Raw genomic sequence first — 25,903 nt, forward strand, 5'->3', positions numbered from 1 at the left:
AGAATATCTTGTAAAATGACCTGGTATGCAGTTGTTATTATGACTAAGTGTTAGATACTGTTCTATTCTGTGTATGACTGTAAGTGTTAGCTACTGTTCTATTCAGTATATGACTGTAAGTGTTAGCTACTGTTCTATTCAGTGTATGACTGTAAGTGTTAGATACTGTTCTATTCAGTATATGACTGTAAGTGTTAGCTACTGTTCTATTCAGTGTATGACTAAGTGTTAGATACTGTTCTATTCTGTATATGACTGTAAGTGTTAGCTACTGTTCTATTCTGTGTATGACTGTAAGTGTTAGATACTGTTCTATTCTGTGTATGACTGTAAGTGTTAGCTACTGTTCTATTCTGTGTATGACTGTAAGTGTTAGCTACTGTTCTATTCAGTATATGACTGTAAGTGTTAGATACTGTTCTATTCAGTGTATGACTGTAAGTGTTAGCTACTGTTCTATTCAGTGTATGACTGTAAGTGTTAGCTACTGTTCTATTCAGTGTATGACTGTAAGTGTTAGATACTATTATATTCAGTGTATGACTGCAGCATACATTATGTATAGCTTTGTTTTCTTGCTCATTAATTGCATGTCTGGCTGTGTGGTCTGTGTGTGTGTGTGACGGTGTAATGGTGTGTATAACATCTGGTATGTAGTCTCTGCATTCCTCGACGTAGCATCACTCTCCCTCTCTGTCTTTTTTGCTCTCTTTTTATCGTTACCCCCCCCCTGTCTCTTCACCTGTCGCCACATCCCCTCTCTAACCTTTTCCACTTCTCTTCCCACGTCCTCTCTACATGTCTGCTGATCTGCCTGTCATTTGACAGTTATCCTCTTTTTCAATCACCTCGTTCCTCAGTCAACTACCATTCTGTGTCTCACTCTCTGTTTTCTAACCCTTATAGGCGGTGCTCTTCACATCTCTCTAGGTAGAGACTCCTCACAGGGTTTTAGAGGACATGATCACTTCCTGTAGAACTATTACCTCCTCAGAATGATCGCTATCACTGATCGACATGAAACAACACAAACCATCTAGCCAAAAGAAATGAATCGGCGCCACCCTCATAACAAACACCACTGCTACACATTAACTAGGCCGTAGCGCAGATTTGTTATCTTAGGAATCCAGTTTTTCTCGTCAGGCCAGTTAGAGGGCAGGGGTGCTAGAGAAAGGGAGGGAAGGAGGCAGGATAGGGAGGGACCGAATCAAAGAGAGAAAGACAGAGAGCCAACAGAAACGAAAGATGACTGTCTGAATCAAGATGGATCCAACCGAAGCCAGGTAATTAATTTAACTTTATTTCCGTAGAAGTATACTTGTGAAGGCACTATCTGGGACATTGTATATTTTATTATTACACTCAATCAATGCCTTGACAATCTGACGTTTCTTCTTTGTACAATAATCAGTACACTTATCTTATACTGTGTTGTGATGTGTTCGTTTATGTGTGTTGATTTGAGGTTCCCCTCAGAACCAACGTGGCTGCTGTGTGTTGGCCTGGTGTCATAGATGATTGTGTTTAAATGATACTTGAAGTCACCAGCATTAATGGGTTTTTACTAGTGAGATATAGTGAATGTAAACAGGTGGTTGACATCTTGTCATGAGTGTCTGATTAAATCACTGATGTCATGGAGCAGGCGTTTTGATGTTAGGCACTGTGGCGTGGATTGTGTGTGAATGTGTAAGAGAGACTATTTACGCTCTTTGAAAGTATTTTTTTTATTTTACCATTATTTTACTAGGCAAGTCAGTTAAGAACAAATTCTTATTTTCAATGACGGCCTAGGAACAGTGGGTTAACTGCCTGTTCAGGGGCAGAACGACAGATTTGTACCTTGTCAGCTCGGGGATTCGAACTTGCAACCTTCCGGTTACTAGTCCAATGCTCTAACCACTAGGCTACCCTGCCGCCCCAGTGTGTGTGTATCTTGTATCGTGTGTGTATTATTCACTGCTTTAAAGCTCTAGATTGGGGTTTCCCAAACTCAGTCCTGCCCCCCCCCCCCCCCCCCCGATGCACATTTTGGTTTTTGCCCACAGCTGACAATGAGTTGGTTATTTGAATCAGCTGTGTAGTGCTAAGGTAAAAACCAAAACATGCACCCAGGGAGGGCCCCAGGACTGAGTTTGGGAAACACTGCTCTAGATTACTGTAGGTTGATGTCTTTGGTGTGATGGATGTATGGCTGGGAACTCAAGGTACATTTTTGCTGTGTAACCCAAAGCCCTTAGAGGACATACTGTAGTTGGTGTATTTGGGTGAGGGTCAGGTATGCGTGAATTTGTGTAAGGTGTAGTTGTTTATGAGGTTTCACCTTGGTCATACTGTAACTAAAGCTGAGAGCCCTGTGACTCTATCAGTGCCAGATTGAGGCTATTCCTGTCATCTCTGTTATGTCCCCCTTACTGCTAGCCTGTGTACCTGACAATGCATTCATTATTGCATAGAGGTAATCATTGTCATCATCATTATAGATTTTTGGCAAGATCATAACAGCTTGACTGAAGCAGAAACAAAGTGGTATTAAGGTCACAATACCTTGCCACTACATTGTGTTTCAATGGCCTGTAGTGATTTACATTCTGCAGCCCATGTCTTGGCTTTATTTACTGTGCTCATGCTAAATGGGAGGTACCCATGTGCGTGTTTTGTTAGAAATGTAAGTTCCTCTGTCTTCTTAGTTCCTCAAGTTTCATTTCCCCTCATTGGACTTCCCCCTTTTGGTTCCTTGTTCATTTAAGTATCTAACCTTTATTAACCAGGTCAATCATTAAGAATACGTTCTCTTTTAAATTAACTACATAGTAATCCCATGCTCTGCCTAGTCTCCTTTCTACTACCACCCTCCCTCTCTCCCTCTGCATCTCTCCCTCCATCTCTCCCTCTATCTCTCCCTCTGCATCTCTCCCTCCATCTCTCCCTCCATCTCTCCCTCCATCTCTCCCTCTGCATCTCTCCCTCCATCTCTCCCTCTGCATCTCCATCTCTCCCTCCATCTCTCCCTCTGCATCTCTCCCTCCATCTCTCCCTCTGCATCTCTCCCTCCTCTCTCCTTCTCTCCCTCCATCTTCTCCCTCCATCTCTCCCTCTGCATCTCTCCCATCTGCTCCCTCTCTTCTCCTCCATCTCTCCCTCTGCATCTCTCCCTCCATCTCTCCCTCTGCTTCTCTCCCTCCATCTCTCCCTCTGCTTCTCTCCCTCCATCTCTCCCTCTGCATCTCTCCCTCCATCTCTCCCTCTGCTTCTCTCCCTCCATCTCTCCCTCTGCTTCTCTCCCTCCATCTCTCCCTCTGCTTCTCTCCCTCCATCTCTCCCTCTGCATCTCTCCCTCCATCTCTCCCTCTGCTTCTCTCCCTCCATCTCTCCCTCTGCATCTCTCCCTCCATCTCTCCCTCCATCTCTCCCTCCATCTCTCCCTCTGCATCTCTCCCTCCATCTCTCCCTCTGCATCTCTCCCTCTGCATCTCTCCCTCCATCTCTCCCTCTGCATCTCTCCCTCCCTCTCTCCCTCTGCTTCTCTCCCTCCCTCTCACCCTCTGTTTCTCGCTCCATCTCTCCCTCTGCATCTCTCCCTCCATCTCTCCCTCTCCATCTCTCCCTCCATCTCTCCCTCCATCTCTCCCTCCATCTCTCCCTCCATCTCTCCCTCTGCATCTCTCCCTCCATCTCTCCCTCTGCATCTCTCCCTCCATCTCTCCCTCTGCATCTCTCCCTCCATCTCTCCCTCCATCTCTCCCTCTGCATCTCTCCCTCCATCTCTCCCTCCATCTCTCCCTCTGCATCTCTCCCTCCATCTCTCCCTCTGCATCTCTCCCTCCATCTCTCCCTCCATCTCTCCCTCTGCATCTCTCCCTCCATCTCTCCCTCTGTCTCTCCCTCCATCTCTCCCTCTGCATCTCTCCCTCCATCTCTCCCTCTGCATCTCTCCCTCCATCTCTCCCTCCATCTCTCCCTCCATCTCTCCCTCCATCTCTCCCTCTGCATCTCTCCCTCCATCTCTCCCTCCATCTCTCCCTCTGCATCTCTCCCTCCATCTCTCCCTCTGCATCTCTCCCTCCATCTCTCCCTCCATCTCTCCCTCTGCATCTCTCCCTCCATCTCTCCCTCTCTCTCTCTCCATCTCTCCCTCCATCTCTCCCTCTGTCTCTCCCTCCATCTCTCCCTCTGCATCTCTCCCTCCATCTCTCCCTCTGCATCTCTCCCTCCATCTCTCCCTCCATCTCTCCCTCCATCTCTCCCTCTGCATCTCTCCCTCCATCTCTCTCTGTGTCTCTCCCTCTGCTTCTCTCCCTCTATCTCTCTCTGTGTCTCTCCCTCTGCATCTCTCCCTCCATCTCTCCCTCTGCTTCTCTCCCTCCATCTCTCTCTCTGTCTCTCCCTCCATCTCTCCCTCTGCTTCTCTCCCTCCATCTCTCTCTCTGTCTCTCCCTCCATCTCTCCCTCTGCTTCTCTCCCTCCATCTCTCCCTCTGTCTCTCCCTCTGCATCTCTCTCTCTGTCTCTCCCTCCCTCTCTCCCTCTGCATCTCTCCCTCCATCTCTCCCTCTGCATCTCTCCCTCCATCTCTCTCTCTGTCTCTCCCTCCATCTCTCCCTCTGTCTCTCCCTCTGCATCTCTCTCTCTGTCTCTCCCTCCATCTCTCCCTCCATCTCTCCCTCTGCATCTCTCCCTCCATCTCTCCCTCTGCTTCTCTCCCTCCATCTCTCCATCTCTCCCTCTGCATCTCTCCCTCCATCTCTCCCTCTGCTTCTCTCCCTCCATCTCTCCCTCCATCTCTCCCTCCTTCTCTCCCTCCATCTCTCCCTCTGCTTCTCTCCCTCCATCTCTCTCTGTGTCTCTCCCTCTGCTTCTCTCCCTCCATCTCTCTCTGTGTCTCTCCCTCCATCTCTCTCTGTCTCTCCCTCCATCTCTCTCTCTCTCCCTCCATCTCTCTCTCTGTCTCTCCCTCCATCTCTCTCTCTGTCTCTCCCTCCATCTCTCCCTCTGTCTCTCCCTCCATCTCTCCCTCTGCTTCTCTCCCTCCATCTCTCTCTGTGTCTCTCCCTCCATCTCTCTCTCTCTGTCCCTCCATCTCTCCCTCTGCATCTCTCCCTCTGTCTCTCCCTCCATCTCTCCCTCTGCTTCTCTCCCTCCATCTCTCCCTCTGCTTCTCTCCCTCCTTCTCTCCCTCCATCTCTCCCTCTGCTTCTCTCCCTCCATCTCTCCCTCTGCTTCTCTCCCTCCATCTCTCTCTCTGTCTCTCCCTCCATCTCTCCCTCTGATTCTCTCCCTCCATCTCTCCCTCTGCTTCTCTCCATCTCTCTCTGTGTCTCTCCCTCCATATCTCCCTCTGCTTCTCTCCCTCCATCTCTCCCTCTGCTTCTCTCCCTCCATCTCTCTCTGTCTCTCCCTCCATCTCTCCCTCTGATTCTCTCCCTCCATCTCTCCCTCTGCTTCTCTCCATCTCTCTCTGTGTCTCTCCCTCCATATCTCCCTCTGCTTCTCTCCCTCCATCTCTCCCTCCATCTCTCTCTGTGTCTCTCCCTCCATCTCTCTCTCTGTAAGCCCCAAGCAATAGGCCAACATTGTGTTTATGCTCTCTTATCTCTTCAGCCTTTCCTCAAAAGCAACAACCTCTTTCAATGAAGGAAGGGGAGGTGATGTGACTCAGCCAGGGGAAGTGGTGGAGCAGTGGAGGAATGGAGGAGAGGAAGAGAGACAGAGGGAGGTGGAGAGAGAGGAGGGCGTGACAGATGGACTAACTCTGGCTGCAGAGACAACTACCAACCACAGGGTGTCAGCAGACAAACGCAGATTCAATACTGTGGGATACCATGTGAGGGCTATGAACTTCAGCTTCTGTTTGTAGATGCAGGATCAGTTTGAAATCATCCCTAAACTTGAGGCCCCCATGACACTTAATCTACATCCTGAAGCCAAATGCTAGAAACTTCACCCAGCCTACCAGAAGGCTATGTGTACTTCCTAATATTCAAGCTACCACAACAAACACATACTGTATATTGACATTATATTCTCCATCATTTTCAGAGGAAGCCGAAAGTGGTGGCAGACTATACCACTGTGAGTAAGGGAGCGTCTGGAAGTTTCAAACCCCGAGCAGCACTGAGACAGGTCCTGTTCAGCCAGGGAGCGACTGACAAGAGCCCCATGCCTGAGGTACTTTCCTCCCACGCACTTAACTTGTCCTCTACACACATGAATACACCCTGACACGCACATGTACAGACACGCACAGCCAGTGCCACTGTCCACATACTTACAGAAAATATGAATTCGGCAAATGTACACTCCAATTGTTCACTCAAGCATATCTGCTATGAGCCCATTTCTAACTAAATTTGATAACGGTGGTTGTGGCGGTGGTGGTGTGTACAGTTGAAGTCGGAAGTTTACATACACTTAGGTTGGAGTCATTCAAATTTGTTTTTCAACCACTCCACAAATTTCTTGTTAACAAACTATAGTTTTGGCAAGTCGGTTAGGACATCTATTTTGTGCATGACACAAGTAATTTTTCCATCAATTGTTAACAGACAGATTATTTAACTTATAATCCACTGTATCACAATTCCAGTGGGTCACAAGTTTACATACACCAAGTTGACCGTATGTTTAAACAGCTTGGAGAATTCCTGAAAATGATGTAATGGCTTTAGAAGCTTCTGATAGGCTAATTGACATCATTTGAGTCAATTGGAGGTGTACCTGTGTGGTACCTTCAGGTGTTTGGAAATTGCTTCCAAGGATGAACCAGACTACAATTTAATTTTCTGAGGTCTTGGCTGATTTCTTTTGATTTTCCCATGATATCAAGCAAAGAGGCACTGAGTTTGAAGGTAGGCCTTGAAATACATCCACAGGTACACCTCCAATTGACTCAAATGATGTCAATTAGCCTATCAGAGGCTTCTAAAGCCATGACATCATTTTCAGGAATTTCCCAAGCTGTTTAAAGGCACAGTCAACTTAGTGTATGTAAACTTGTGACTCACTGGAATTGTGATACAGTGAAATAATCTGTCTGTTAACAAATGTTGGAAAAATGACTTGTGTCATGCACAAAGTAGATGTCCTAACTAACTTGTCAAAACTATAGTTTGTTAAAAGAAATTTGTGTAGTGGTTGAAAATCAAGTTTTACTGACTCCAACCTAAGTGCATGTAAACTTCCAACTTCAACTGTATATACAGTTCCTTGCGAAAGTATTCGGCCCCCTTGAACTTTGCAACCTTTTGCCACATTTCAGGCTTCAAACATAAAGATATAAAACTGTATTTTTTTTGAAGAATCAACAACAAGTGGGACACAATCATGAAGTGGAACGACATTTATTGGATATTTCAAACTTTTTTAACAAATCAAAAACTGAAGAATTGGGCGTGCAAAATTATTCAGCCCCCTTAAATTAATAATTTGTAGCGCCACCTTTTGCTGCGATTACAGCTGTAAGTCGCTTGGGGTATGTCTCTATCAGTTTTGCACATCGAGAGACTGAATTTTTTTCCCATTCCTCCTTGCAAAACAGCTCGAGCTCAGTGAGGTTGGATGGAGAGCATTTGTGAATAGCAGTTTTCAGTTCTTTCCACAGATTCTCGATTGGATTCAGGTCTGGACTTTGACTTGGCCATTCTAACACCTGGATATGTTTATTTTTGAACCATTCCATTGTAGATTTTGCTTTATGTTTTGGATCATTGTCTTGTTGGAAGACAAATCTCCGTCCCAGTCTCAGGTCTTTTGCAGACTCCATCAGGTTTTCTTCCAGAATGGTCCTGTATTTGGCTCCATCCATCTTCCCATCAATTTTAACCATCTTCCCTGTCCCTGCTGAAGAAAAGCAGGCCCAAACCATGATGCTGCCACCACCATGTTTGACAGTGGGGATGGTGTGTTCAGGGTGATGAGCTGTGTTGCTTTTACGCCAAACATAACGTTTTGCATTGTTGCCAAAAAGTTCAATTTTGGTTTCATCTGACCAGAGCACCTTCTTCCACATGTTTGGTGTGTCTCCCAGGTGGCTTGTGGCAAACTTTAAACAACACTTTTTATGGATATCTTTAAGAAATGGCTTTCTTCTTGCCACTCTTCCATAAAGGCCAGATTTGTGCAATATACGACTGATTGTTGTCCTATGGACAGAGTCTCCCACCTCAGCTGTAGATCTCTGCAGTTCATCCAGAGTGATCATGGGCCTCTTGGCTGCATCTCTGATCAGTCTTCTCCTTGTATGAGCTGAAAGTTTAGAGGGACGGCCAGGTCTTGGTAGATTTGCAGTGGTCTGATACTCCTTCCATTTCAATATTATCGCTTGCACAGTGCTCCTTGGGATGTTTAAAGCTTGGGAAATCTTTTTGTATCCAAATCCGGCTTTAAACTTCTTCACAACAGTATCTCGGACCTGCCTGGTGTGTTCCTTGTTCTTCATGATGCTCTCTGCGCTTTTAACGGACCTCTGAGACTATCACAGTGCAGGTGCATTTATACGGAGACTTGATTACACACAGGTGGATTGTATTTATCATCATTAGTCATTTAGGTCAACATTGGATCATTCAGAGATCCTCACTGAACTTCTGGAGAGAGTTTGCTGCACTGAAAGTAAAGGGGCTGAATAATTTTGCACGCCCAATTTTTCAGTTTTTGATTTGTTAAAAAAGTTTGAAATATCCAATAAATGTAGTTCCACTTCATGATTGTGTCCCACTTGTTGTTGATTCTTCACAAAAAAATACAGTTTTATATCTTTATGTTTGAAGCCTGAAAGGTGGCAAAAGGTCGCAAAGTTCAAGGGGGCCGAATACTTTCGCAAGGCACTGTATATATATATATTTCTCCCTCTTTCACACACTCGCTCTCTCTCTTTCTCTCCGTCAGGGCGCAGGGCAGTTGGATGCTCTGAAGCGGACTCTGGAGGCGTTCCCAGTACCAGTGTGTCTGAACTGGAGCTTGGGGGGGGAGGGGACAGGAGCCACACTGGAGAACAACTGGACTGATATAGTACACAATCACTCGGTAACCAGATTTACCTACTGATCAATGCAAGTCATGATAGGCATATTATCTAGTTAATACAGTACATTCACCCCCCTTGGAATTTGTCCTATTTTGTTGCATTACAACCTGCAATTTAAATGGATTTTTATTTGGATTTCATGTAATGGACATACACAAAATAGTTGAAAATGGTGAAGTGAAATGGAAAAAAAAAATGTTTAAAAAAATTATTAAAATAAAAACCGGAAAAGTGGTGCATTCGTATGTTTTCACCCCCTTCGCTTTGAAGCCCCTAAATAAGATCTGGTGCAAACAATTACCTTCAGAAGTCACATAATTTGTTAGATTGCACACAGGTGGACTTTATTTAAGTGTCACATGATCTGTCACGTCATCTCAGTATATATACACCTGTTCTGAAAGGCCCCAGATTTTGCAACACCACCAAGCAAGGGACACCACCAAGCAGGGGGCACCACCAAGCAAGGGGCATCACATTTACATTTACATTTAAGTCATTTAGCAGACGCTCTTATCCAGAGCGACTTACAAATTAGTGCGTTCACCTTAAGACATCCAGTGGAACAGCCACTTTACAATAGTGCATCTAAATCTTTTAAGGGGGGGTGAGAAGGATTACTTTATCCTATCCTAGGTATTCCTGAAAGAGGTGGGGTTTCAGGTGTCTCCGGAAGGTGGTGATTGACTCCGCTGTCCTGGCGTCGTGAGGGAGTTTGTTCCACCATTGGGGGGCCAGAGCAGCGAACAGTTTTGACTGGGCTGCGCGGGAACTGTACTTCCTCAGTGGTAGGGAGGCGAGCAGGCCAGAGGTGGATGAACGCAGTGCCCTTGTTTGGGTGTAGGGCCTGATCAGAGCCTGGAGGTACTGAGTGCCGTTCCCCTCACAGCTCCGTAGGCAAGCACCATGGTCTTGTAGCGGATGCGAGCTTCAACTGGAAGCCAGTGGAGAGAGCGGAGGAGCGGGGTGACGTGAGAGAACTTAGGAAGGTTGAACACCAGACGGGCTGCGGCGTTCTGGATGAGTTGTAGGGGTTTAATGGCACAGGCAGGGAGCCCAGCCAACAGCGAGTTGCAGTAATCCAGACGGGAGATGACAAGTGCCTGGATTAGGACCTGCGCTGCTTCCTGTGTGAGGCAGGGTCGTACTCTGGGATGTTGTAGAGCATGAACCTACAGAACGGGCCACCGCCATGATGTTAGTTGAGAACGACAGGGTGTTGTCCAGGATCACACCAAGGTTCTTAGCGCTCTGGGAGGACACAATGGAGTTGTCAACCGTGATGGCGAGATCATGGAACGGGCAGTCCTTCCCCGGGAGGAAGAGCAGCTCCGTCTTGCCGAGGTTCAGCTTGAGGTGGTGATCCGTCATCCACACTGATATGTCTGCCAGACATGCAGAGATGCGATTCGCCACCTGGTCATCAGAAGGGGGAAAGGAGAAGATTAATTGTGTGTCGTCTGCATAGCAATGATAGGAGAGACCATGTGAGGTTATGACAGAGCCAAGTGACTTGGTGTATAGCGAGAATAGGAGAGGGCCTAGAACAGAGCCCTGGGGGACGCCAGTGGTGAGAGCGCGTGGTGAGGAGACAGATTCTCGCCACGCCACCTGGTAGGAGCGACCTGTCAGGTAGGACGCAATCCAAGCGTGGGCCGCGCCGGAGATGCCCAACTCGGAGAGGGGTGGAGAGGAGGATCTGATGGTTCACAGTATCGAAGGCAGCCGATAGGTCTAGAAGGATGAGAGCAGAGGAGAGAGAGTTAGCTTTAGCAGTGCGGAGCGCCTCCGTGATACAGAGAAGAGCAGTCTCAGTTGAATGACTAGTCTTGAAACCTGACTGATTTGGATCAAGAAGGTCATTCTGAGAGAGATAGCGGGAGAGCTGGCCAAGGACGGCACGTTCAAGAGTTTTGGAGAGAAAAGAAAGAAGGGATACTGGTCTGTAGTTGTTGACATCGGAGGGATCGAGTGTAGGTTTTTCAGAAGGGTGCAACTCTCGCTCTCTTGAAGACGGAAGGGACGTAGCCAGCGGTCAGGGATGAGTTGATGAGCGAGGTGAGGTAAGGGAGAAGGTCTCCGGAAATGGTCTGGAGAAGAGAGGAGGGGATAGGGTCAAGCGGGCAGGTTGTTGGGCGGCCGGCCGTCACAAGACGAGATTTCATCTGGAGAGAGAGGGGAGAAAGAGGTCAGAGCACAGGGTAGGGCAGTGTGAGCAGAACCAGCGGTGTCGTTTGACTTAGCAAACGAGGATCGGATGTCGTCGACCTTCTTTTCAAAATGGTTGACGAAGTCATCTGCAGAGAGGGAGGAGGGGGGAGGGGGAGGAGGATTCAGGAGGGAGGAGAAGGTGGCAAAGAGCTTCCTAGGGTTAGAGGCAGATGCTTGGACTTTAGAGTGGTAGAAAGTGGCTTTAGCAGCAGAGACAGAAGAGGAAAATGTAGAGAGGAGGGAGTCACCAAGCAAGGGGCACCACCAAGCAAGGGGCATCACCAAGCAAGGGGCACCACCAAGCAAGGGGCATCACCAAGCAAGGGGCATCACCAAGCAAGGGGCATCACCAAGCAAGGGGCACCACCAAGCAAGGGGCATCACCAAGCAAGGGGCACCACCAAGCAAGGGGCACCACCAAGCAAGGGGCACCACCAAGCAAGGGGCATCACCAAGCAAGGGGCACCACCAAGCAAGGGGCACCACCAAGCAAGGGGCACCACCAAGCAAGGGGCACCACCAAGCAAGGGGCATCACCAAGCAAGGGGCACCACCAAGCAAGGGGCATCACCAAGCAAGGGGCATCACCAAGCAAGGGGCATCACCAAGCAAGGGGCACCACCAAGCAAGGGGCATCACCAAGCAAGGGGCACCACCAAGCAAGGGGCACCACCAAGCAAGGGGCACCACCAAGCAAGGGGCATCACCAAGCAAGGGGCACCACCAAGCAAGGGGCATCACCAAGCAAGGGGCACCACCAAGCAAGGGGCACCACCAAGCAAGGGGCATCACCAAGCAAGCGGCATTACCAAGCAAGCTGCACCACCAAGCCAACAGCACTATGAAGACCAAGGAGCTCTCCAAAAAGGTCAGGGACAAAGTTGTGGAGAAGTACAGATCAGGGTTGGGTTATAAAAAAATATCATAAACTTTGAACATCCCACGGAGCACCGTTAAATCCATTATAAAAAAAATGGAAAGAATATGACACCACAACAAACCTGACAAGTGAGGGCCGCCCATCAAAACTCACGGACCAGGCAAGGAGAGCATTAAACAGAGACACCAAAGATAACCATAAAGGAGCTGCAAAGCTCCACAGCGGAGATTGGAGTATCTGTCCATAAGACCAATTTAAAAGCCGTATACTCCACAGAACTGGGCTTTATGGAAGAGTTGCCAGAAAAAAATAAGCAAAGATGTTTGGTGTTCGCCAAAAGGCATTTGGGAAACGCACAAACCTATGGGAGGAGGTACTCTGGTCAGATGAGACTAAAATTGAGGTTGTTGGCCATCAAGGAAAACTCTATGTCTGGGGCAAACCCAACACCTCTCATCTCCTGAGAACACCAGATGTTTTACATCGGCAGGGACTAGGAAACTGGTCAGAATTGAAGGAATGATGGATGGCGCTAAATACAGGGAAATTCTTGAGGGAAACCTGTTTCAGTCTTCCAGGGATTTGAGACTTAGACAGAGGTTCACCTTCCAGCAGGACAATGACCCTAAGCATACTGCTAAAGCAACACTTGGGTGGTTTAAGGGGAAACATTTAAATCTCTTGGAATGGCCTAGTCAAAGCCCAGACCGCAATCCAATTGAGAATCTCTGGTATGACTTAAAGATTGCTGTACATCAGTGGAACCCATCCAACTTGAAGGAGCTGGAGCAGTTTTTCCTTGAAGGATGGGCAAAGATCCTAGTGGCTATATGTGCCAAGCTTATAGAGACATACCCCAAGAGACTTGAAGCTGTAATTGCTGCAAAAGGTGGCTCTACGAAGTGTTGACTTGGGGGGAGGGGGGCGAATAGTTATGCACACTCAAGTTTTCTGTTTTTTGGTCTGATTTCTTGTTTGTTTCACAATAAAAAATATTTTGCAACTTCAAAGTGGTAGGCATGTTCTGTAAATCTATTGATACAAACCCCCAAAAATCTATTTTAATTCCAGGTTGTAAGGCAACAAAATAGGAAAAATGCCAAGGGAGGTGAATACTTTCGCAAGCAACTGAATGAATGATCCCTCCTTACTTTTACAACATATCTCTTTCTCCCACCCTCTCTCTCTCTCTCTCCCTACCTTTTACAACATATCTCTCTCTCCCTACCTTTTACAACATATCTCTCTCTCCCTACCTTTTACAACATATCTCTTTCTCCCACCCTCTCTCTCCCTACCTTTTACAACATATCTCTTTCTCCCACCCCCTCTATCTCTCTTCCTACCTTTTACAACACATCTCTTTCTCCCTCTCCCTCTCTCTCTCTCTCTCTCTCTCTCTCTCTCTCTCTGATCAGATGATGGGTAAGACCCAGAGGCACCAACAGGAGGCGCTGTGGGAGTTGGTCCATACTGAGCTCACCTACATCAACAAGCTCACTGTTGTCACTGATGTAAGACAGACAGACAGACAGACACCCTGCTCTCATTACTGAAAATGTATCAACGTCTTTCAGTGATGTGTCCATAACAACCAGTGACTATTCATAATAGAAATATGAGAATAGTAACTGTTATCTGTATAGCATCTTTTATTGCAATATCATTTTTCATGTCCGTGTTTGTTTGTGTCATTATGTTTCTCAGTTGGTGATGGCAGCTCTTACCAACCTGCACCAGCATGGATTCCTCTTAGAGGTCAGTCTATATGAGCTGGGTTCTCATTCACAGGGTTTTTGACATTTTCTCTAGAACTCACTCTCTGGTCTTTGGGCCTATCTGTGTTTCCCGGCTGACCACTCAAATAGATGTGTTGCAATGAACTAAGCATGTGCTTTTGAGCTGGATTTTGCATGATCTGACTGGGTTCAGGTGTGTGTGTGTTTTCATTAATGACTTTGACCTTTGGTTGAATTTAAAACCAGTACCCATTTCAAGGGGGGGCCCTTGGGCCTAGTTGAAACCGGCTGCTGTAGTACAACCTACTGTACATACAACATACTGTACATACAGTACATACTGCTGAGCTGACATACTAACACACTGAGAACATATGCTCTATCTGACACAGAACACACCAGGGCAGATGGAACATTCAGCTCAATAACAGAATGTTAGATAATTCCGCTGAGAATGTGGAAAGTATCTGAGAATGTGGGGGAGTGAGTTCTTCAGCTAGACACTGCAGCTTTGTCAAACAATTACCCTCTTCATCTTTTTTTTATCACAAAAGGTCTACAACTATCATATATTTTTATTGACTTTAGACAAACACAAATTTCAACACATAATGACATTGACACTTCCAAAAAAATCAGAGGTGTGGGGTAGATTGTAGGTTCAAAATCAAGAAAATCACCCTCTTTTTCCTGTCCCTCTCTTCTTCAGGTGACACCTGAGAGCCTCTTCTCCAACCTTCCCTCCATCCTCAGCGCCCACCGGCTCTTCTGGCAGGAAGTGATGTATCCCATGTTACAGGAAGTCCGCAGGACGGGGAAGCCCTTTGACCCCCTGGGGTTAGAGGCAGGATGCCTGCAGGTACAGTACTGACTGTCAATCAGATCTAGTATCAGGTTCACATATGGGATGAAAGTATGAGGGTCAAACGGAGGTGAAAGGAAGGAATGGAAACACGGGTCATGGGTTTAAAACATGTTTGTTTACAGCAATCTTTGTCTAATCCCATCCCCACCCTCTGTCTGTAGTTCCCTGAGCGTTTCTCCACCTATCTGCACTACTGTTGTAAGGAGGAGAGCACAGTGGACATTACGAGCAAACTGACAGACACCAACCTGCACTTCCACACCTACTTAATGGTGAGTTAAACACACCCACACACATTTTTTTATACTTTATTTGAATCCACAAATCATAATTCATATAAACATGTCAGGACAAGGATATCTGGACACATAGGGAAACAGATGGCACCTTCTTCTTCACACAGAAAGGCTGTCCATGACTGCTGACACAGCGCAGTACCTCGCTATCAGCTTTGTCTTATGTAGGCCTGCTATCTGAAGTCCAGGTACTGTCAGCCTGTGAACATGGCAGAGACTACCCAATATCACCGTAGCAAGCATGCACTGTTACGAGGCTGTTCAGGAGTGACACGAGGGGCTGGTATTTAAGCAGCTTGTCAGAAAAGGACTGCTGTAGTAGTCCAATAGTAGTAGTCCAATGAGCAGCCCACCTCCAGAATCAGCCCCTCCCTCTGGCCTCCCCCACAACAACAATATCTGGCTTATTCAGCAGACAAGAAAACACATGATCATCAACATCAAACCAGGCTCCTCTGCAAAGGGAATGTTTGTGTATGTGTTCAGTTGGTGACTCCACTTGTCTCACCTCCGTAGCCACCAGGTCAACAAGGCGGTCATGTCTAGGTCATGTCTCAGTATGAACAGAAAGCATTATCAACATGTGCAACAGACTCCTTTACGTTTACCTCACGGTGGAAAACACAGAAAGGATCATGGTTTGCAGGGTACCAGAGAGCTAGGTTGTATTTTGTTGGTAGAACTTGCCTTAACAGTAAAGGTGAGAATGTCCTTGCCAATAGCATCATTATGGTACATGGAATGGGAGACAGAAACAAACACACACACACCACTTCATACACAAGCCCCCTTCTTGTTTACATATTGCATGCACACCCTTTCACTCTCACCCAAAGTCACTCTGCGTCACACACATGGTTCTCCAAACTACCCTTCATTACGGTAACACAGTATGGAACATCAGTGAATTGAGTCATAGCATCCGCAGAACTTCTTCTGTTATTGATCATGTTCTAGTGGTTTTGATGATCACCATATCCAGGCCTTCTGTTATTGGTAATATCCTGAAGGCCAAACACTTGTTACACCAACGCTCTGACCTAATGACTCAGAGAGCCTAGCCTGCACATTGTCTTCTTAAAGATTAGAACGTGTTTTGGGCTGTTTTTTGCTGTCTAAGCACTTTTACAGCTTTTTCAAAGAATCTCCATTATGAGTTCTTCAAGCCTTTGAATTTGTCCAGTACCATGTAACAATAATATTTCATACACAGTAAAAACACTATTTACATGAGTTCTACCGAGGCCATAACTTTGGGTATAAGGTCTAGAGACTAAAAGACACAAAATAATGTTTTTCTCTGTGTCCACAGTGGGTGGAGACACATCCCCAGTGTGAGCGGATGCGTCTGGGAGATATGCAGGCCAAACCCATCCAGAGGATCACCAAGTACCCCCTGCTGCTGAAGGCTGTCCTCAAGACCACCCAGGCTCCCCACACTCAGCACACACTCAGGGGCATGGTGAGTGAAGAGCTGGCCTTTTCAATCAAGGTCTTTTAATTCAGTTTGCCAGGCCTGAGGCTGTTCATGTTCATTAGAAAAGGAAGTTGCGCGTTCCAGCACCATTTTCTTACTAGCTAATCGCTAATTGCCTCTACTAGTAATAGATGAAAATGCAAATTAAGGAAATCTCTCTGTCCCACACACACACACACACTCTCCTTCGCTCTGTTTCTCTCTCTCTCACTCTCTCTCTCTCACTCACTCTCTTTTTTTCTCTATCTCTCTCTTTCTATCTATCTCTCCCTATCCCTCTCTCTCCTCCAGTTGGCTTGTGTTAATGGGTTTCTGGACAGCATCAATGACTACTTGAGGCTTAAGGATGATGAGCAGGCCCTCTCGCTTTCCGCCCAGAAGATAGAGGGATATGACGTGATGGAGGGGATGAATGAGGAAATCGACAAGGTGAAAGAGAGAAGAAAAACCTTTCTAGGAACAGGATAGGAAACTACACCAACCCTAGAAAACAATATAGATACTGTAATGTGTGATGCAGACAGCGAGTAGTCAATGTTGATGTCATCCACAGCATGTCAGAGAGTTCTGCAGTTTTGATTTGACGTGCCCTGTCAGAGGGGTGGGTCCTGGGGTCATACGCAAGCTGCTATTGGAGGAGACCCTGAAGATCAGAGGAAGGAAGGATCACAAGGTAGGTTGAGTGACAGAATCTCACTCTGTTCCAGTGAAACATTGACTTCCATGTAGAGGATTCTTCCTAAAATAATCATCTCATTAGCACGGACTTTGATGATAACTACTTTGAGGAAAAATGTATTTACTACGACTGTGATATGTGTTTGTCTCACCTTGCTATCTTAAGATGAATGCACTAACTGTAAGTTGCTCTGGATTCGAGCATCTGCTAAATGACTAACATGTAAAATATAGATGTCATGTTTCTTTGGGCTTGTTGCGACTGTTATGTGGTGAAGCTGGAGGTGACAGCCCTGCTCTTCTCTGACGTGCTGCTGGTGACCAAGGTCCAGAAGAAGCCAGAGAGACTGAAGGTAGTTCGCCCCCCACTGGCCCTGGATAGAACACGCTGTGACACACTCAAAGATGGCTGTGAGTACAGTCATTGACCATACAGTACATATCCTAGAAGTGGAAAGATGAAACGCTGCTCTGTCTCTTGCTACAGAGACCAGTTGTAGAGTTTTAAATGACAGTTCTTTCTTTATCTCTCCCTCGCTCTTTCCTTCTCTTCCTCTCCCAGGTTCGTTTGTGGTGGTGGAGGTGAGTGTTCTGGGCTGTGCGGCAAATGTCTACACCTTTTCCACCTCCAGCCCAGAGAGCTGCTCTACATGGATCTTCACCATCCACAAGGCACAGGTAAACAGACAGAAAATACTGACTAAAGTGGTAATGACATGATTTATTGTAGTTACCTTTTGGTCTCTTTGGTATTAAATCAATGAATGAATGATTAGATGCACAATGTACATAATGTGTAACATACAGTGATATCGATGCTCTCCTCTTATCCCTCTTTCTTTCTTCCATTCATTGACAGGAAACACTGCAGGGCCTGAGAGAGACAGAGGCCAGCAGACGACTGCAGACCAAACAGAGAGACCTACAGCTTCAGGAACAAGCCACACCCCCTACAGAGCCCAAGATGACCATTGAGGAGTCAGTAGATCAGCCTCCTGACCAATCAGAAGCACAAATCCCTTTTTCTTTGGAGGTGAAACCTGTTGAGGAACTTCTCATCCAATCAGTGAATGGGACATTGGTGTCCATAGCAACAGAGGCGGAACAACCAACTCAGGAACCAGTGCACTATAAAGATGCAATGTTGCCAGGACAACCACGCAAGCTCAGTGACATTCATAACCAATCATTTGCAGGCGGGGTAATGAAAAAGGGGCAAGGAGGTGGCAGGGTCATGGATGAGGTTATGATGTCAGAGGCAAGGGTGAGCGAGATCGGAGACATCAACCAATGGGAGGAGGGGATTGAGTCCAGGGGGATAAAAGAACGAAGGGTGACCTGGACCCATTCCAGACAGTCTCTACCTCGAGTGGCAACAGAAACCTTTCAACCCAAACCCAACGGGCCGCACAACCTGTTGCTAGGCGGATATCCTAACATAGACCACGACATAGACGACCCACGACACCAATCCAGCACTTTCCCACTTTCTCCATGCAGGGAAAACAATGCAAAGGTTTCTATCACTATTAGTCCAATGGAATCCCAAGGATTTCTCTCACAGGGAGGACGAGCCACATCCACACGGAGGAATTCTGCCCCCCAGTCAGTGGAGCAACAAGCCATGAGGAACTCGTGGCTCACCCAATCAGGAGAGGAGGCTTTAGTGGAATTGCGGAGGTTTTCTCGGAAGCTGAATTCACCACGGTTACGCAGGAGAAGGCCAATAAACATTGAGCAGACTGCTGCCCCTCAGATGTCACAAAGTGGATCTGACAGCTCTGGGATGGCCCAGTCTGAACCACACACAAACTATTCCTCCAACTCTGATTCAGACTGCAACCAGAAACTCAGGGGTTCCTACCAACACAACTCAGGTTCCTCCGGACAGAGCTCTGACTCTCACCTGGTGCTCAAGCTGGGGTCCTTGAAGATGAACGGAGGGGTGTTCTGGGACATGCCTGCAGAGAGAGAGTCCTCCCCAGAGCCCCACGCTTTCTCTAGGCCAGAGCTGCCTAAAGACATCCCAGAAGAAAAAGAAAACACCCCAAAAAGCCCTAAGTTGAAGACCCAGAGGAGCACGTCCATACCAGATATCATCTTCCAAGGAGGATATAATTCTCTTCTGACCTCAGCCAAGCCCTCCAACGCGCGAATAGCCCACTCTCCCCCTCCTGGGTTGGATCCATACTTGCACCCCTCCCCCCTGGAGAGCATTTTGAACCGGGCCAAGGAGAGAAGAAGGGACAGAGGTAGAAGAGAGGGAAAGGGGAAATCTCCAACCTTCAGAACATGGGCTCTTCCTCCTTCTCCGTCTTTCTCCACCACTACGTCCCAGTCGCCCAGTGAAGGGGATAGAGAGACTGAGTGGGAAGAGGTGGAGCTGGTCAGACGGCTGGCCCCCAGTGTCAGTCAGGGATGGATAGAGGAGAGGGTGGACGGAGATGAGGAGAAGGAGAAGAAGAGCAGGTGAGTTTTACATCAAAACTCAGTTGGAAATAAAATAATAAAAGGTCTTCAAAGTATGCATGATCAGTTTGAAGATTCATCTATTGAAATGACTCAGTCAGGTAGGTGTGGGTGGCTGATGGCCACTATGGAACAGTTTTATTCTGGGTTATTTTATCACTCTACCTACTGGGCTGATTACCATGTAGTGTAGGATCACTATGTTCAAATCGTTATTCTTGGAAGTTGCATTTACTGTCATAACCATGACATGCCACCCGTAACCATGTTTCATGTCATGACAACCACGTCATCATAACCATGACATGCCACCCGTAACCATGTTTCATGTCATGACAACCACGTCATCATAACCATGACATGTCACCCATAACCATGTTTCATGTCATGACAACCACGTCATCATAACCATGACATGCCACCCGTAACCATGTTTCATGTCATGACAACCACGTCATCATAACCATGACATGCCACCCATAACCATGTTTCATGTCATGACAACCACGTCATCATAACCATGACATGCCACCCGTAACCATGTTTCATGTCATGACAACCACGTCATCATAACCATGACATGCCACCCGTAACCATGTTTCATGTCATGACAACCACGTCATCATAACCATGACATGTCACCCGTAACCATGTTTCATGTCATGACAACCACATCATCATAACCAATCTAGCCTGATCACCAGATTGGTGTCCACTTTAGCCAACTACTTTGTTAATGTCACGCCAAACATTCCAGTGAACAACATGGAAGTAGACTAAAGCAGAAACAAATCTTGTGACTAAGCTATTTGCAATCCAACAAGTTTATCTCCATTGTAAAAGTTTTTTTCCCCTCTCTCTTCTAGCCCCGCCTTCCCTGATGGCACCAGCGTTGATTGGCCAGGCTGGTGCTTTGAAGCCGATGAGGTCCTGGATCAGCTGACCCCAGAGGACAGTGGTGTTGGGGTTGATGAGGAGTGGTGGGAAGCGGCTGAGGTGGGGCTCAGCCAAACTTTGACCTTGAGAGACTTCCAGCGAATCGGCACGCATGAGGACGGGACGATTAGTCAGGTGTAGTTCTGCATAGGCTACTGGGAGTCCTTCATTCTCCAAGACTTTATCTGCACTTTATGGGGAATAATATGTCATTTGAGATTTTCACTGTGCCGGAGTGATACTTTTCCACAGCAAGATGTTGATTGAGTGAGCTGATTGACACCAAATGTTGAATTTCAGTTTGTTGCATGGAATGTTTGTGAGTGATTTGGAGTTTGATTATGAGTCTGAGTGAACATCAGAATCATTTTCTTCAACCTGCATAATATTGTTAGAGCTACAGATGTAGGATCTTCATTTGATCACTCTTTTGTTGCTGAGGTTTTTCCTGCAATGCTGGAAATGCAGATAATGATTTAGTGATTTATGTAAATGGTCCTGAAAACCCGCACTAACACATGGTTATATTAACAATATTGCACTTTTCATGTAGCCTACTTTTGGCCAGCTCAAGCAACATTATGGACTAAATGTTCAAATCCTGTTGCTGCAGCATTCTTAAGATCCTACATCTGTAGACGCCTGTACTGTCTTATACAAGTGTACTTTTTGATGTGGTGTCAGTTAAGTGAAATGCTCTACATACTGTACATACATGTTTCATTGAACTTCATTTGAGTTGTTAATTTATAAGACGAACTGCATATTTGGTATTGTGACCCATTGGGGAGATTCATACGGATACATTGTAATAAAGAGAGAGATTTAAACCAATGAAGTGTTTAGATCATTTTATTCTCAGTCATTATATTACAAAAGTCTAATAGGTGGTTAAGGTGCCGGTAGTGAAAAATAAGGCATACATATACAAAATCAATCACATTTGTTTCGGTGAAAATATGAAAGAAACTGCTACAATTGTCTGCACTGAATTAATATGTACAAATACCACAATCTTCCAACTGATCATAGACATGTCAAATGATTTCAAATGTCATATTGAAGAGACTCGTCTATTTGGAGATCTCATCTTCTTTCACTCTGTTCCTCTCTCTGTCCTCTCTTTCATTAGCAATGGTGTGAACAATGGTCTCCAGGGCAGGGTACTGCAGGATCAGCTTGCGCTGTAGAGGAGATTAAATAACTATTACATAAACCTTTTAAAAACGTATTTTCCATGTCAACGTGGATTTAAGGAAAACACACACAGCTGTAGTTGAACGTACCCTCCGATAGTTCCTGTACATCTGTACCAAGACCAACAGCAGCACCAAGAGGAAGAAACCCAGGCCGGCTACCATGGCAACATTACTGGAAGAACCTGTCTCATTATCTCTCATCAGACCACCTGATCAACCAAGACAGAACAAGGATAGATTTTAGTTTACAGTTGAGTAATTTAGCAGAAGCTCTTATCCAGAGCAACTTACAGGAGCAATTAGAGCACATCCACAGATTTTTCACCTAGTCGGCTTGGGGATTCAAACGAGCCACCTTTCGGTTACTGGCACAATGCTCTTAACTGCTAGGCTACCTTCCGCCCCTGTGTCTAATTATGACAAATGTTATACATCTAGCTGATATTTGTTGTATTTGAATTGTGTCTGCATCTACCTATATCCATGCAAATAGACAGTGAATCAAAGTAGGCAGATAGGACTTACTCATCAGATGTAGGTGGTATGTCACGCTCCCTAGAACTCCTTTTTTCCCGTGGAATCGACAAGCCCATTCGCCAGAGTTCCTGTCTGTCACTCTGTTGATCCCCAGGACCCTCCCTTTCTGGACGGAGCTCTCTGATTGGGTGCCATTGAGGTCATAGGTCACTCGTACCCACTCGTATTCAGTGACCTCGCTGGCATCGCTGAGGTGACAGGTCAGTGAGACTGGGCTCTTCTGGGTAGACGGTGAGTTGCTGAGCACTGAGTAGAGCGAACACACAGGATCATCATTAGCATTGTGATTGCTAATTCTAAAGCACCATTTTCACATCTCATCTCAAACATTTTTGCCATTTTGCAGAAAGGGACAACTCACATTAGGCATTGAAATGAGGAGACTGCTACAATATCATACCGTCATCCATTTTTTATGCCTGGCTCACCTTGGGCAGTCACCAACTGCATCTCCTTGGTCACCCGGCGCCCATCCACTGTCCCTGAGCACCTGTACCTGCCCCCGTCCCCCTGCCCCACTTGCCCCACACCCACAGACCTGTCCCAGGGAGGCAGGGATAGCAGGGAGGTCAGGTTGAAGGAGGGAGGGAGTGGGAGAGCAGAGCCAGAGGTGTCCAGTCTCTCCCAGGCTGTGTCTGATGGGGTGAGTCCAGTGGAGAACACACAGGGGAGGGTGACAGCAGACCCCACCTCAGCATACACCTTGGCACTGGCACTGGAGGGGTTAACGATACCTGAGCGAGAGAAGAGACGGGGGAAAACGATGGATAGGAGAGAAGGGAGGAAGACATAGAAAACGTAATATTAACCGTCTTCAATATATCAGCTGCATTTGAATGTTTTATTCCTTCCAAACATGACATCACCGTGTCTGAGCCCTCACCTCTCACTGTCAGGGCCGTGGTGGCCTTCCCTTGTTTCCTCCCTTTATGCACTACACAGCTCCAGTTACCCATCATGCCTGCAGATGCCTTGCTCTCCAAAACACTCGCCTGGTTCTTTGAAAGGACATAATCTGCACTGTCAGGGTAAACTCTCTTCTCGTTGAGCATCCAGCTCACTGTCGCCTCCTGTGGCCATGGAGTGACACTGCAAGTGATCGTCATTTTGTTGCCCTCCACTGGAGCAGGTGGGGAGATGGATACTGTGAAAGAAAGACATGGGTAAGTAAGAGCAATGAGATGTTAATCATATTCACAGGTTTATGATATGTGTGACTGTATGATAATCAGCAGATAAATATAGTTATACCTTGTTATTACAGCATGTAAATATCACTTTAAAATGATGCAAATATCACTTTAAAATGACTGTAAATATCACTGAAAGTTCATTTCATTTTCCACACTGTTATTTTAGCCCCTTACCTTTGATGACCCTGAGGAGGATCCTCTTAGAGAGGTTTTTCTCGCCGTCCTGCACCATGCAGGTGTACTTCCCGCTGTCCTCCTGCCTCACCTCCTTTATGTACAGGCTGTAGTCACCAGCTCCAACCTCTGAATGGGGACATCGAACACGCTGGGCAGCTCCTATTCCCCAGTGCTCCAGTCCACTCTTTCCCTTTCTCCATACTGTCCTGAGAGAGAGGAAGAGATGCTACGTTTCAAACATGACACTTGTATTGTACAGACATACAGATCAATAGCAATGCATTGCTATGCTCTCCTATAGAACACTGTCAATACAGAAAAATGTATTAAGGGAACAAGAGAAAAAAAGACCAGATAGAGAAAGATAAAAAGGGAATCTTTGAGGATATTGGAGTCACACAGGTAGACAGAGACAGAGAGGATGAGAGAGATGAATAAGGAGGAGAGCATGAAAGACATGGACCGAGAGAAAGGCAGTCGTACCCCTCAAGGTTCTTGCTCCAGAGGACGACAGCTGCAGAGGCGGAGGGAGAGCGACACGTGCAGGGTAACACTGCCTGGGACCCTGCCTCTGCGAACATCTCAGTATACTCAGACAGACACTGACACCGACCCCCTGAACAAATACACATACTGTATGAATACACACACATACCCAATCCTCCATCCGTAAGTACACATCAAAGCATGTTGTAACATTTCTTTAAATCGGTTTAAATTGCAACACATTTTCATTTAAAAAACAATGACTACAGATCATCTGTAAGATCTCACCTGTTACTAACAGGGATGTTCCCAAGAGGAGGAGATACTGCCACATGGTCTCTACTTTTCTCCTTCCTTCTGACGTTTTGATCAACAGATTGTTGTTGCAAAACTAGCTTAGTATCTGTGTCCCTCTTTGATCTCTTGCTGTCGTGTGTGTTTCTGTCAATTGGGTCTGGGTATATAAAGGCCTGTAGGTGTGAGTTGTGGGAAGAGGGAGGTGCCTAAGCAGGTAGTCCCTCTCCTGGTCATGTAACATGAGCAACGAGACGGTCTTTGATGCGGTTTGTGTCAGTCTCACTGACGCAACATGGAAAATGTCAGACAGCCACACAAACAGGGAATCCTACATAACTCCCTTCCACGGATTCTCTTTCTCTCTCTCTCTCTCTCTCTCTCCTCCCTTGCTCTCTCTCCCCCTCCCTCTCTCTCTCTCTCCCTCCCCTCTCTCCCCCCCTCTCTCTCTTCCCTCCCCCTCTCTCTCTCCCTCCCCTCATCTCTCTCTCTCTCTCTCTCTCTCTCTCTCTCGCTCCCCTCCCTCCCTCATCTCTCTCTCTCTCGCTCTCTCTCTCTCTTTCTTTCTCCCCCTCCACCCCTCCTTTCTCTCTCTCTCTCTCTTTCCCTCCCTCCCTCTCTTTCTCTCTCTCTCTCTCTCTCTCTCTCTCTCTCTCTCTCTCGCCCCCTCTCTCTGCTCAAGTTACCTTACTGGTACACAGTGGTATAAAAATCACTGTATTACAAAAGATTCATCATATCATCAGAAACATGCAGTACTGTAATACACAGTATTTATATATTTATGTATTTCTACTCAGTGGAACTTACAGGAAGTACAGGGTTGCCAAAAGTGTGCACAGTCTAACCACTGTATCCTTCCACATTGATCAACATGCAGTTCTCACTGCTGAAAGTTACCAGCTCACCAGCATACATGGGAGGACAGGGCCGGTTCCAGTAATGCAAGTCATTGAATGGTGGTTGGCTTTGTTTTGATGGAGAATACATGATGATGATGATAGTGACTTCCATCTCCCTTTACGTCTCTCTCTTTCTCGCTCTCTGCCTCAGTCATACAGGGCTATTCTGAAGTTTAGGGACAGTATTTGAGTTTATAGCATCAGGTTCCCATCATACCACCTACACTGCTCTATAGTTTCAGACACAGACAGTCAGTCAGTCAGACAGACAGTCAGACAGACAGTCAGTCAGTCAGACAGACAGACAGAGGGACGTTAGGCGGACGTTAGGCGGATGGGTGGATGGATGGATGGATAGTTAGATAAATAGTTGAAATCGGAAGTTTACAAACACTTAGGTTGGATTCATTCAAACTTGTTTTTAAACCACTTCACACATTTCTTGTTAACAAACTATAGTTTTGGCAAGTTGGTTAGGGCATCTACTTTGTGCATGACACAAGTAATTTTTCCATCAATTGTTAACAGACAGATTAT

General features: G+C 46.4%; 2 protein-coding genes across 2 annotated transcripts; one reads left to right on the forward strand and one right to left on the reverse strand.

Moving 5' to 3' along the window:
- The first annotated feature begins 1,181 nt into the window (after positions 1 to 1,181).
- LOC115140751 (uncharacterized) lies at positions 1,182 to 21,412 on the forward strand. Its single transcript, XM_029679059.2, has 15 exons — positions 1,182 to 1,286; positions 5,604 to 5,826; positions 6,042 to 6,170; positions 8,889 to 9,026; positions 13,537 to 13,632; positions 13,826 to 13,876; positions 14,567 to 14,716; positions 14,884 to 14,994; positions 16,331 to 16,480; positions 16,787 to 16,924; positions 17,049 to 17,168; positions 17,452 to 17,584; positions 17,736 to 17,851; positions 18,033 to 19,642; positions 20,509 to 21,412. The coding sequence occupies exons 1-15, from the start codon at positions 1,267 to 1,269 to the stop codon at positions 20,717 to 20,719; spliced, it is 3,396 nt and encodes a 1,131-aa protein (XP_029534919.2). The 5' UTR covers positions 1,182 to 1,266; the 3' UTR covers positions 20,720 to 21,412.
- Positions 21,413 to 24,608, reverse strand: LOC115140756 (lymphocyte activation gene 3 protein-like). The gene is made up of 8 exons (XM_029679068.2): positions 24,459 to 24,608; positions 24,168 to 24,300; positions 23,682 to 23,890; positions 23,198 to 23,458; positions 22,743 to 23,048; positions 22,303 to 22,560; positions 21,865 to 21,986; positions 21,413 to 21,762 (listed from the first exon to the last, which is right to left on the reverse strand). The coding sequence occupies exons 1-8, from the start codon at positions 24,502 to 24,504 to the stop codon at positions 21,652 to 21,654; spliced, it is 1,446 nt and encodes a 481-aa protein (XP_029534928.2). The 5' UTR covers positions 24,505 to 24,608; the 3' UTR covers positions 21,413 to 21,651.
- Positions 24,609 to 25,903: the final 1,295 nt, after the last annotated feature.

This window comes from Oncorhynchus nerka, linkage group LG3 (genome assembly GCF_034236695.1).
Source record: "Oncorhynchus nerka isolate Pitt River linkage group LG3, Oner_Uvic_2.0, whole genome shotgun sequence".
Classification (NCBI taxonomy): Eukaryota; Metazoa; Chordata; class Actinopteri; order Salmoniformes; family Salmonidae; genus Oncorhynchus; species Oncorhynchus nerka.

Coding starts and splice junctions, on each gene's coding strand:
- LOC115140751 (XM_029679059.2), top strand. CDS start 1,267: ATGGATCCAACCGAAGCCAG. Junction 14,717..14,883: donor TAGAGGCAGGATGCCTGCAG/GTACAGTACTGA, acceptor CTCTGTCTGTAG/TTCCCTGAGCGTTTCTCCAC. Junction 16,481..16,786: donor AGCACACACTCAGGGGCATG/GTGAGTGAAGAG, acceptor TCTCTCCTCCAG/TTGGCTTGTGTTAATGGGTT.
- LOC115140756 (XM_029679068.2), bottom strand. CDS start 24,504: ATGTGGCAGTATCTCCTCCTCTTGGGAACATCCCTGTTAGTAACAG. Junction 23,891..24,167: donor TGGAGCAAGAACCTTGAGGG/GTACGACTGCCT, acceptor CCTCTCTCTCAG/GACAGTATGGAGAAAGGGAA. Junction 23,459..23,681: donor CCTCCTCAGGGTCATCAAAG/GTAAGGGGCTAA, acceptor TTTCTTTCACAG/TATCCATCTCCCCACCTGCT.